Genomic DNA, 13,488 nt, shown 5'->3' on the forward strand with positions numbered 1-13,488 from the left:
CAGATGTCACTAATTTACATAATTTAGTACGGAAAAAATTGAAAAATTCAGAAATGGGACAAGTGGTCGGAAGCGTTCTAGAATGAATTGACTTTTAGAACAGAATCACGAAATGATTTGTTAACAAATAAAAATATTGTATCTGTGGTATCCTAAAACACGGTATGGGCCATTGGGTCAACAAATCTTAAATTTTTTTTGACAAAGGGTCAACAAATTTTAACCTACTATTGTATGGGTGCACGCTAAGCTCTTCCTCGTTTAAAATACAACAATCATAAAACAAAGGTTACGGCGGCGGTGATTTTGAAGGTAAAGTCCCTTAAGAAAAATAATGAAACTAAAATGTTACAGAATTGAAAAGAAAATACTATGCGTACTGTACCTATTTTAATATTGGAATATTTTGAAAACGTCAGAATATTCACAGCTAATTATACAGTCGTTTTCAGAAATTATACAGTCGACACTCAACAACTAAATCTTTGGTATTAAATTCAAGATACTATATAGAAATATTCACAGCTCTTAAATTTCATTGGATCACGCGTATCTGCGTTTCGGATTACAATCAATTTCTCGAAAGAAATTGTGTTTCGCTGTGACCGGATATGTGGATTCTTTTAAGATCATGAAATTCAAAATGAATGAAATTAGCTGATTATAATTATTAATTGGGTATAATAATATTAAATAATTATAGGCCATGTTATGTTTCCTCTCTTCTTCTATTTTCCTACTAATTTTAAAATTCAAATCTATATGAATAGTTATATTTAATATTTTAAAAAGTCATAAAAATGTATTTTAATATTTACCAACAAAGTATTGAATTTTGATTTTTATAATATTAATCATAAAATATATACTCCTGACAATGAAGTTGTGTTCTACTTTAAATTTATTAAAAACTATAAAATCAAATATTAATGAAAAAATAGACCATTTAATATTAATTAAGCTATAACCCTACTAAAAAAATCAGATTATAAAAGTAAACTAATCTTAAAGTATGATTGGAGACCCCTGGCTTTCAAATCTACATCCGAAAATAGCCATGCATGGTAAAAATTTTGTTCAACTTAATTTTGCTGCAACCTCACTTGAACATTAGTAACAGGGGGTGTTTGGGGAGAGTCGGGATCTTCTGTCCCCTTTTTGTGTCTCCTATGTATCCCCTCACTCTAATTGGTCAGTTGTTTACTTATCACGTGATCAATCATTCTTATTTATTCTTTCTTGCATCGTTTCTCATCAGAATTTATTTAACCTTTTCAAATCTATAGAACTATATCTTAATTATTTAAATATCTTTTTCCATATAATACCTAATTAACTATAAATATTGTTTACATAGACATAAATATAATATTATATAGTAACTTTAATTTTATGTTTTCTATATGAAATAATTAATTAAAATGTTGAAAAGTTCAATATTATTAAATTTAAAGGCAAAAAAAATACTTTACTTACGTATATCTTAATTATTTAAATACCTTTTTCATATAGTACGTAATCAACTAAAAATATTTTTTACATGGTATAAATATAATATTATATAGTAATTTTATTTTGGGAAATCTACAAAACTACCTACCTTTTCTTTTATTGTTTTCAAAAATACTACCTTTCAGAATTATTTTTAAAAATACCTTTTCATAAAATTGTTTTTTCAAAAATACTGTTTGCAACTTTTGCAACCTCATTTGCAACTAGCCAGCCGTGTTGCAACCTCTTTTGCAACTTCATCTGCAACTGAATTTCTGATTTCAAGTTCCAGTTTTCAAATGTCATTTTCGACCTCATTTTCGGAATCGATATATATATATACATATATATATATATATCAGTATTCAGTTGCATATGGTTGCATTCAGTTGATTCTATTGTGATCTAATGGCCCCGCCAGGGGCACACCATACATCTGTTGTTACTTACAGTTTTCAGTTGCATTTGGTTGCAACTGAGGTTGCAAATGAGGTTGCAAAAGTTGCAACTGCGGTTGCAACCTCATTTGCAACTTTTGCAACCTCATTTACAACTATATATAGTTTTCAGTTGCATTAAGTTGCAAAAGTTGCAACTGCAGTTGCAACTTCATTTGCAACCTCATTTGCAACTTTTGCAACCTCATTTGCAACTTTTGCAACTTACTGTTTTCAGTTGAACTAGTTGCAATTGCAGTTGCAACCGTTGCAACAGTTGCAACTTTTCATTTTTATTTGCAACCTCATTTGCAACTTTTGCAACCTCATTTGCAACTTTTACGGCTGCGCCGCCCAAGGTTGCAAATGAAGTTGCAAAAGTTGCAAATCGTATTTTTGAAAAAAAATATTTATGAAAAGGTATTTTTAAAAACAATGAAAAAGATGGTAGTATTTTTAAAAAAATGATTTTACAGATGGGTATTTTTAAAAATATCCCTTTTATTTTTATGTTTTCTATATTAAATAAGTAATTAAAATTTTGAAAACTTTAATATTATTAAATTTAAAACAAAAAAAACACTTTATTAATGACTTAAATTATATTTAAAAATTGAGATTTTTTATATAGTATTTAATCTACTAAAATTAAATTTTATATAATGAATTTTTTTTAGTAAAGCAAATATATTGGTATATGAAAGAAATTCATGGGTACATTTTTTGATAAAACAAACTGTAAATCATAGAGTTAATATTTAATGCAACAAAAAAGCATGACTGGGAATTTATAAAATTGAAGGTGTACATCGAGAAGAAACAGATTAAGCCTGCAGCTAAAAAAGATTTATATTTTATATCAGAGTTCAGTGCACAAATAATACTTATTGGATTCTACCATCCACCAAAACAAGCTCCTGCCCAGCCTGTCCATTATCCTTCGGTACTGCTTGAACTCCTCCATGTCTTTGGAGTATATTTTCTCGTCCTTCCTTCATCAACATGTGTTGCTGATTCTGACTATTTACCACTGTAGTAACCCCTGCATTTCCTGATTAGCATTGGCAAGCAATTCCACAAATGTCTGCCTTGAAGTTTGATTTGGCATTGTACTGAGAATTGCTGGTTGAAAAATATTCTGGCTAGGAAAAGTATTATAGGATGACGGCACAGAACCTAAAGATTGAATACTTGAGTTTAGCATCAGTGCCTGCAGTTTAGTGACAAAATTAGTTAATATTTCATCAAAAATATGTAGCCTAGTCAGATATAAATTTACAAACTTCAGAGACAAATGAACAGATCATATTCACTATTATGTTTCTATGTCTTATTGTACGACGTATACCAACTATGAACTAAATAATTTGTGAGTGGACTACATCACTTTTGGAAGACAGGAAGTGATGCAATTGAATCAAGTTTGTTATGCAAAGTAAAACCCTCTTGATATACCAGAGTTTGAGATATACTCACGATTTGTAAGTAGTTTATTTGTTTTCTGCAATAATATTCAAAATATATCTTAATTAAAACTAATAAAATTTTGAAGAGGAGAGATCACGTGAAAAATAAAAAAACTGACCAATAAGAAAGAGGGGACACAGAGGGAGACATAAAGAGGAGACAGAGGATCCAGACTCGTTTTGGGAGGGCTTAAAAGTCCGGCTTCTGAATTATAAGTTAGAAGCACTTATTTGTACCGTTTGTGTAAGAAGTCAAGAAGCACTTATAAAAAGTTAGGAATGCTAACTTTTGTTTCAGGACTTCTGCTTATTTGCCAAACACTTTAACCACTTATAAATTTTAATTTACTTCTAATTTCTTCACCACTTCTTTACTTTAAGCAAAAAGCACTTATTTTAACCTTACCCAAACGCCCACATAATAAGATCTACAATACAGTGAAGTAGCTATTTTATCAAGCTATAACATTGCCTTAATTTATTCCAACTACTTCTTTGTCTTATAAATGTTGTATATGCATTGTTAAAAAATACAGAATTTGTAAGCTCATGGGGGAGCAGAATTAGCATAAGTTGTAGTATAATGTATTATTAATCTGTCCATGGAAAACATTTTCTCATGCTCCACTCTGTACTGCTGGTGCTGGAGCAAATGCATCACTCAAAATTCCTGCAGAGAAATGGGTGATTAATTGTCAGAATAATGTCCGAGTTTCACGTATAGTAAAGATACTTTAACGATGCTTTAGGAGAAAAAATGATGGAAATACTTCAATTTGATGACTCGAATAGAGAAAGACTTACCACAGAGAAGAAGGTTTTGAGGTGGTGGTTGTTCTTTGGCAGGGTTAGGATCGTTGTTATGAACTCTGATATAGAGTTCTTCACCGCTGTACCAGTGCTTCATGTGTTGTGATCTTAAGTTCCACATTCCTGGATTGTCCAGAAATGTGTAAACTGCAGTCCATCCTCCAGGGTAGACTTGAACCGTGGAACGAACAACTGGATCAAAGAGATTGTAGGTGCTCCGCGAGTCTGATGTCCATTCTCCGTCTCCAAACCTGTACAATGTCATGGTTCCCGATCATAATATATCTTTCTGATTCTTTGACAATTTCATTTTATTTTTTGTTCTGCATAGTACAAGGTCATTCTGGTTTTTGGACCAGAGGCCTAGCGGATATACGACGATGATTGAAATTCAGTGGACCTTATTACATGTGTCTTTATGGGAAAAGCTTACCCAACCACGTAGAATCCGAAACCATCCAGATGCCAAGAATCCATGACATTTAGGTTATTCCTGAAAACAATTTCATGCCAGCCTTTGTGAATTCCAGTAGCAACAAAAACCCCATATACAGCAGCATTACTGACAGAGTCGACAGGAAACTCATCAAGGGTGTAAACACCAGTTCCGTTGACAAAGTAATCTGCAAGTTTTACTGGTGTATTCGGTGTAAAGTACGATACATTGTTCACTACATAGCGAGGATCTCCGTTGATGTTAGAGATTGATCCCTCAAGGATAAAGGTTTGTGACAGAGTTACATTTGTTACGTTGAAAGTTCCTTGTGGATTTGGCCTTGCAGCACCAGCAGTCATATTCCACCTATAGTATTGGAATATTACAAACAATAAGATGTTAGCTAGTAGATCCTCGTAGTTAATATGTTTAGCATCTTTAAATCAAGATTTACCTGATACTTTTTGCTTGTTCTACAGAAAAATCTACGTCGAATGGATCAGGGCCACTGGGAAGAGTGCTGCTAACCGACGAGGCAGAGTTAGAATAATGTAGCACCCCTTTTGCCACGAGGGCACTGTCATCTGTGGTGTTAAGCATTTTTGGGGAAGCGACAATGTTGTAATCAGCATCATCTTGATTGGCTGTGACAAGAACTGAATAGGACTGGCCAACGTGCACATCAAGAGAGTCTAATGTGATCTGACTAGTATAAGAACCTTCTGTTTCGACTACCACCATTTGATGGTTCTGTATCCTGAAGTTAAAACTCAATGTTGTCCCGACGTTCGCTACTCTAAATCTGTAAGTTTTTCCTGCATAGCATAATGCAAATTCTCAGAATCCAAACACTTAAGGCCTGCAGGCAGCAATGAATGATCTGACTTGCAATGCCACTAACCTTTTGTTACCGTGAATGACTCGGAACTTTTTGTACTCGTGTTCCCATAAGGCCCTTTACCATTCATCAAAAGAACATCTGGAACGTTAGCAGATGACATTAGACTGCTTTCCACCGCAGATCTCAGTACCTTTTATAATTGCATGGTAAACAGAAGAGGACGCAGGTATATTAAAATCCGATGAATACAACTAATCATCTTCATTTATACTAAAGAGATGCACGTCAGTATCAGTCACCTTGTAGTCCGTAACAAACCAGTCACCAATGAGAAGATCAAATTCTGCTTCTGGTTTCGGGAAAGGAACATTGATGACAATCCGGTTATTTATTCTTAGTGGTCCAAAGCCTCCAGCAACCTTTTGATAATTGATTGATGGAAAGTACGTAAAAGTTCCAATCTGATCTTTCGTCTGAAACACATATGTCCAGTTTGTTCCTGCTTGAATTGGGCAGTTAGTTCCAGAAACTCCGTCTTGCCATGAATTAAGCCTCTGCTGTATGCCACTCCTGCAAAACCGTTCAACTATTTAACATAATGAAGGGATTCACAATCTTTATCTAGCTTCTTGAATGAATTAGTTTTTGCAGACATGTAATATACCATGTAATGAGTAGTGGCTCATCCATATTGTTGAATACGTTCACATGAACAACATCATTAGTCGTGGCATTGATAAGGGGTCCTGGAAACATTCCATTGATGGTGATAACCTGTAAGCACACAATGGTTTTGCACACTTTCAGCAGACAAAGCATAAACATTGTTCAACGATATAATGTAATATCACAATGACTTGGTTACTTACAGGCTGAGATGAAGTAAAGGGGTTGATCGTCGTGTCAACAGCAACAACCCATTCTAGAAAGATATCAGCACTATTGGCTCCAGAAAGAAAGACAGCCAACAAAGCAACAATAACAGTTTTCCACCGGAAGGCGCCATACGATGCCATTGTAAGGTGTGAAGCTGCAATGAGGTCTTCTTCTTGTGCCTCTTGGAATCAGACAAATAAATGCATGAACAAGTAAATGATATCGAATAATATAGCAAATAGGAATTAGCCTGCATAAGACAACAGTTAAATGGGTGAAAGTTCCTAAGAAAAGAACAAGAATAGTGAATAACAATGGTTAGACAATTGCACTGCTGTCATCCAATGTATATAATAAGCCGGCTTAACTAGGAAAACAGATGCTATACTTCTGTAATACCTGATTATTCATACACAAGTTGACCAAGCCATTGCAGCCTGACGGGCTTATGACATGGTCTTGAGCACAAGGAAAAACTGTCTGTCGACTATCGAAAAAACCAGATGACATATGTCGGCTGCTTATGATAAAAATTTCCAAGAATCCCAGAGGGCCATGGTATTAACGCCAATTGTTGCATTAATCAGATACAAAAAAGGAGATTATTCTCAACATATCATAGACAAGTGAAGTTCCTCTACAGAGCTACAGAGTCTGAAATTTAAAATCAAAACATCACTGATATTTTTTCTGATATTGAATGTGTACTCTTCTGCAGTATTATATAAGTTCTCTCACAGGCCGGATTCTCTAGGATACTGTGTCTCAGGCGTGGGGCAAAGTCTGCGTGCATCTCACCCTCCCAAGTCCCGTACGAGTGTAACATTTCATACATTACACCACAAAACAATTGCTAAGGTGTAAAAACATGTTTATTTTACATACAATAGTTTTGTGTACAAAATATACAACCGTTCAGTAAATTACTATCGCCTAGTACACACTGTCGTTTATCTTTCATTTTTTAGCATCTATACTTATCAAAAAAGACCATGCGCTATTCACACATGGACTACAGAATCAAAAGATAAAGAACAAAGTACAGATCATCTCAAATATGAGCCCCTCTATGGAAAAGCTTTCAATGTACAGGATTGTACCCCACTGGGTTTTAGGAAGACCAAATCAACAAGCACCATGGCATCGAGAGATATCAATGATTCTAGTCTCACCATTTGAGACGACGTTGTGTGAGACTCTGTGCTTATAAAACCAATTTTATTCGACTTCAACTAGGAGCAGCAACTTTTGTGTCTTTCCTGATAAAATTGCTCCTGCTTCAAAATCTGCCGCTTCACTACCAAAGATCCTTGCTCCAACAGACTAGGTCTCTCAAGTATCTGCACGCTATCCGCAGTTATTAGAATATATACCATCCCCCTCATTATAAAACTATACGGATAGGAATTCTATTGAAATTCAAAGTATTAAAAATGATGACGAGAGGCATTGATTGATGCAACTGAGCTCGGACACTATCTTATATTTCAACTATCACTGTTCTGTTTCATGGACTCGGATCCCTGTGAGTTTCTCAAATTGGACTATCTAATTATATAAATATGCACAGTATGTTAATCTACTTTGAAAGTGTTCACTGGTGCGTTTCAAAATTCGTATACTCAACTGAGTAAATTACATGAAGATCTTATATGCCTTTAAGTACACTTTATTAAAATGCTCTCCAAAGTAGGCTAAGAGTTACTGTTAGGTTCTATTCCTGAAGAAAGAGAATAGCATGATGATGACTTTTGATATCAAGCTACTAATGTTGTGTCACTTAGAAAATATATAGAAGGGAAACTCGAAAAATGCATGAATAGCTCAGAATGACTCAACAGTCTCTTTCGATAACTATTCCTAGCCAGATGTTTTCTATTTAGATCAAGTGCTATAGACATTGATGCTGTCCATTTGCACGATATGCATATACCAACTCCGGAATGGCCCCTGATGTAAAAATAACAAGAAGAAAATTGTCCAACATCAACTTTTGTGGAGTGTTAGATTTAAAACCATCTCAGAAACGATATACCTTTAAAGTGAGATCTTTAAAGCACTGCTGCACATTTTCCCTTGTTTTTGCACTACATTCATAAAATATACATTTATGCTCTTGTGCCAGAGCCAGTCCCTCTTGTCTTGTTACAGCTCTTTCACTCTCCTGGAAAACAAACATATGCATGTCACTGATACAGGAGGAATCTATAATTCACTCAAAAACAACAGAAGTGTTAGCTTTTTATATACACTACAGCTTCCACCTAAGTAGCAAAAGTTTGCAATTCCGAGCTTAAAGAAACTCTTAATCAAGGTAGGTAGCTATATTGATATATAAACAGCATGTGCTAGACGTACCCTATCAACTTTGTTGCCGACGAGTATCTTGATGCATTCCTCATTTGTAGAGTAGAGATCTACTTCCTTTGCCCATATATTTGACAAGTTTGTAAAAGTTTCTCGGCGTGTTACATCATAAACTGCGAGAAAAAGTAAATAAACTCTAGTTACTAGACAACAAGTTGTCTCACATTTCATTTCATGGTCAGAGGCAATTGAAAGGTAGGCAGTGGTCATTCTAAAGATGAAAACGTAAAATAAAATAGCAAAAACCATTAGATATAGTATATGTATAAGACCATCTCATACTTAGTATGAGCATATCTGCGGGTAAAATTAACAAGAATTTGTTTAATAGACCGGGAGCTGTACATTTTAACAGGATTTTCTACATTTTTAATTGACAGGAGGAGTTATACAATGACTTAAAATTTTAAAATGTTTATTCGATTATTTTTAATAACTCAGTCCCCAATATAAGCTGAAAACTCGAACCAAGCAAAATAATTATATATCTTCAATACCCCCAGAACTAATCTGAAAATAGACAGGCATACCAAGAACTATCCCATGTGCACCTCTGTAGTACGAGCTTGTCAATGTACCAAACCTCTCTTGTCCAGCTGAAATTGAAAACAACTGTGATATATCATGCACAAAATTACTTAGAAGGAAAACAAAACCATCTCATCACTTGCTAATCACTACATGTTTGCATTTCGATGTTACTTTTCGACTGTTGATGTATGGTAATTGGTAACTACTGAACATATTTTATTATATTTGGTCATGAGTACTATATAATTTGGTAAGATTCTCAAGAGTTTCTTGTTTAAATATCCTTTGCATCCATAACAGCACCTAATATGCTAGTAAAATTGTGTTGATCATAATAAAAAACTGATTCAGTAGTGAAACATATCTGCATGTTTCACATTTTGCTAGTGATTATATACAATCAACATGAACTAGTAATTGCCTCACTAAACAGTAAGATAACAGCTGCCCTACCTTTCATAAAAACCGGTATGCTCAACAATCAACATACTGTTATTCATTTATCGCAATAAAGATTATTGAAAACTAAACAATGGGTAGTTCAGTTCAAGTCATCAATCAGTTTAATTACCTGTGTCCCATATAGTTAGTTTTAACCGTTTTCCAGCATTTGTGAGGAACTTAATCTTGAAATCTACTCCTGAAATGGTAAATAAGCAAATAATTAAGGAAAGAATAATCTCAATTACAACAAAGATTCATACGACAGAGTACTCCTAATTAAACCTACTTCGAAAGAATTATATACCATTACAAGATGTTGCTAACTACCAGGGGTGTATTCGATTGGGATTTTAATGCATTGTTTTTAGTCTATGGATTTTAATGGATTGTATGGGATTCTGATTTTTTGCGGATTCTTCATGAAATGTCGCAGAGTTGATAGGATTTAGGTACAATGCTTCAAAATCCCATTGAATTTGGTGGGATTTCAAAAAACTTAAAATACACTGAAGAATGCCACAAAATCCATCATTTTATAAAATGAAAAAAAATCCATCAGCATTTGAATACCATCAGATTTTAATGGATTTTAAACAATCCCAATTGAATACCATCGGATTTTAAAGCATAATTTAAAATCCCAATTGAATACCACTAGATTTTGTAGCATAGTTTAAAATCCCAATTGAATACCTCAAGATTTTAATGGATTTCAAACAATCCCAATCGAATACCCTCGGATTTCATGAATGCAAAAAAATGCTTTAAAATCCCAATCCAATACACCCCTCTACAATTAACTAAGACATAGACACTAATTTATCAAGAACAATTATGTAACAAGTGATTGACCAATTACGGAATTCAATTACCTTATTGGAGATGAACATACAGGGAATTCAAATCGAAAACAATAATTAAAAAGAAAAATACACCTGACCTATCTCAAGATCTTGGTAAATAACAGACTCAAACTTTTTAGCATGGTTAAATTTTGATTTTCAAATACTGTAGTAATAATCTCTCTCTCTCCACATCCATCTCTCCCCTCTCTCTCGCCCTCTCCCTCTCCCTCGGTCGCCCTCCCCCCCTCTCTCTCTCGCCCTCTCCCACTCTCTCCCCCCCCCCTCTCTCCCGCCTTCTCCCACTCCCCCCCTCTCTCCCCATTTCTCTCTCTCTCGCCCTCTCCCACTCTCTTTCCTCTCTCTCCCACACCCACACACAAACAAACAAACAATAAATAAAGATAATAAGAAGTACCTATGGTAGGGGAAAGATCTTGAAGAGAATACTGACAATCCGAGATCATGAAACTAAGCAGAAGACTACTCTTGCCCACACCAGAATCACCAATCAACAAAATCTTGAAAGAATAATCATAACTACTTGGACTTATACTCCCCCCTCCATTCCCTCTACTAACCAACTTCTTCGACGAAGAAGAATCCATCACACAAATCACAATCCCCACCCAACAATATCTATATCCTCTCTATACTCATCACCAGCTACTATCTTCTTCGACAAAAACAATATTATTTTCCACAACCAAAAATATTATACTACAACATAAAATGAAATAAATCTTAGGTTGTTTTGTGTGTAGAAGTACAAATCAAAAGGGGAGAAAAATATTGTAGTGAACAAGTTGAAGCTATACATGCAGACAGAGGATATATAGAGAGGCCAAGTACTATGTATGTTGTGGACAAATGTTTTCTTTTTCTAAGGAAACGGTTGTAATGACATGATCCAGAGGGGCCCGCATGACCCCTTTTTCGGCATTGTTTGTTTGTCATCTTATTTCATCCATATGGCTGTTTCTTTTGTTATTGGTTTCTCGTTTCTTAAAGTATTGAGCCGAACAGGCCCTTTCAGCTTTGTTCCCACCGTGTCTCGCTTTGCTACCAAAATATTTAAGTTTTGATTTGATGCTACGCCGTATACACTCGAGATACTCCTGTACAGTTTTGCAAGTCGATCGTTTGATTTTTTTTTTTCATTCAACTTTCAAAAATTTAAGTATATGTTTAATATTTTTCAAAAAAAAGTATATATTTAATATTTTAATATTTTTTTATTTTGATAAAAATAAAATAGAATACTCCTTCCAAGTATATATGAAAAATTTTTAATCTCTTAATATTTTGATTTTCAAATTTTCATATTCAAGAGTTTCTAATATCATTCTATTAAATACTAGTTATATATTCACTACTTACTTTTACATTGTTTTAAAGAAAATAATTTAAAATAAAAATAAAATCGAACTCTTTGATTTTCAACATTTTTCTCGGAAACAATCTAAGAAAACTTACCTTCTCAATTTCTTTTATAAATTTCAAAGTTTCCCTGTAGACTTGGACATCAAATAAGTTTCAATGCAATCAAATCTATTTACGAAACTGTGATCGGAATCTTATTTGTTTCAAACGGTGATGTATACTATATTTGTAAATTATTACAAATTTGGCTTTTAATAGTTAAATTTTTTTAATATTTGAAGTACATGTGCAGGAGTAGTAAATTGACTGGTTTGACCAAGAGAGTAGATAAGGAAAAAGATGAGTCATGCATGCAAAAGGGCAGAGGCCTAGTGAGTGGTGACACGTACACGTATGAGGGGCACCTGTCCCGAGTTGACTCATCATCTGGTTCGGACAGTGACTCGGTAAACATGGGAAGAAGCAAGTCACGTACACAAAAGCCACGTGTTGTGGTTTGAATGACAAGCGTATCACCAGCTTCATGGGATCAGATTATCTTACCAACTACTCTCTACCTACGGCACCATATTAGCGTATATAAATGGAATTACAAATACTGTATTTTAAAACAAATTGACAAGTGTCCATGTATTCGACATTGATAATACCTTAATTAAACTAATAAACTTTTCGGATTCTAATAGTTTCAATCGATTGATTAGTAAATAACGGGGAAAATAACCTTTTTATATGAATACATTTTTGATATTTCAAGTTAGTAGTTAGATATTTTTACGATGAATGTTCAACGAAATCTGTTATGAGTAAGTCAAATATATTATATAGTTGTTAGCGGAGGATTTTGATTAACAAGTATTATATGAATTTGGGGATTAGGGTTTATGAAAAGACAGGGGTTGAGCTTGATAGATGTCTCGTGTTTGTTAGGATTGCACCTATCTTGAGAGACTTTAGGGATAAGAAACGTTAAATGCTAAACTAATTGATTTTAATCTGATATAATCTTTGAGTTGTGATATCTTTCTTGATTTACAAGATATCGTTTGGAGATATTTTCTGTAATAGTTGATTTCCTGGTTTCAGAGGGAGGATAATTACTTGTGGCCAAGTAATTAATTATTATTCTGAATTAATAAAAAAATTTGGAAGATAAATATGAAAATAGGCTATGCCAAAATATGACATAACAATAATCAATATTTTTATTTCAAAAAAAAACAATAATCAATATTTTATACTTTATATACCACCTCCATCCCAAATTAGATGACCCCGTTGACTTTGAGCACGTAACTTAAGGTGCATTGACCGTCTAGTTCTGAAATTTATTTTTTAAAATTTTCTTTTGTAAATAAAAATTTCATATATTAATTTTTATTTACAATTCAAATTTCATATATTTTGGGCCAATTCTCTCGAATTCAATTCAAAATTCTATTTTAATGACTATTTATTTAATTTGAATACACAAGTGCCAATAAATCGTATAAACAAGAATAAAATTAAAAATAATTTAAGCATGAAATTTTCAGCCCTACTGGACACTGGTGTGCTAGCACTC

At 33.7% G+C, this 13,488-nt stretch overlaps 2 protein-coding genes across 4 annotated transcripts; both read right to left on the bottom strand.

Annotated features, from left to right (window-relative positions):
- Nucleotides 1–3,871: 3,871 nt before the first annotated feature.
- On the bottom strand, nucleotides 3,872–6,591 carry LOC108220484 (monocopper oxidase-like protein SKU5). The gene is made up of 8 exons (XM_017394266.2): nucleotides 6,351–6,591; nucleotides 6,146–6,255; nucleotides 5,781–6,051; nucleotides 5,542–5,671; nucleotides 5,095–5,455; nucleotides 4,638–5,006; nucleotides 4,199–4,455; nucleotides 3,872–4,064 (listed from the first exon to the last, which is right to left on the bottom strand). The coding sequence occupies exons 1-8, from the start codon at nucleotides 6,495–6,497 to the stop codon at nucleotides 4,012–4,014; spliced, it is 1,698 nt and encodes a 565-aa protein (XP_017249755.1). The 5' UTR covers nucleotides 6,498–6,591; the 3' UTR covers nucleotides 3,872–4,011.
- Nucleotides 6,592–7,211: 620 nt separating this feature from the next.
- On the bottom strand, nucleotides 7,212–11,416 carry LOC108220485 (ras-related protein RABC2a-like). Of its 3 annotated transcripts, none has more exons than XM_064092779.1 (6): nucleotides 10,960–11,416; nucleotides 9,827–9,895; nucleotides 9,255–9,320; nucleotides 8,716–8,837; nucleotides 8,393–8,521; nucleotides 7,212–7,704 (listed from the first exon to the last, which is right to left on the bottom strand). In XM_064092779.1, exons 1-6 carry the CDS (start codon nucleotides 11,147–11,149, stop codon nucleotides 7,690–7,692), a joined length of 591 nt encoding a protein of 196 aa, XP_063948849.1. In that variant the 5' UTR covers nucleotides 11,150–11,416; the 3' UTR covers nucleotides 7,212–7,689. The 3 variants fall into 3 exon arrangements, with proteins under 3 accessions (XP_063948849.1, XP_017249756.1, XP_017249757.1); XM_017394267.2 differs by having other exon boundaries at nucleotides 7,212–7,697; nucleotides 10,960–11,415; XM_017394268.2 differs by lacking the exon at nucleotides 9,255–9,320 and having other exon boundaries at nucleotides 7,212–7,697.
- Between the last annotated feature and the right edge of the window lie 2,072 nt (nucleotides 11,417–13,488).

This window comes from Daucus carota, chromosome 5, assembly GCF_001625215.2.
Source record: "Daucus carota subsp. sativus chromosome 5, DH1 v3.0, whole genome shotgun sequence".
Taxonomy (NCBI): Eukaryota; Viridiplantae; Streptophyta; class Magnoliopsida; order Apiales; family Apiaceae; genus Daucus; species Daucus carota.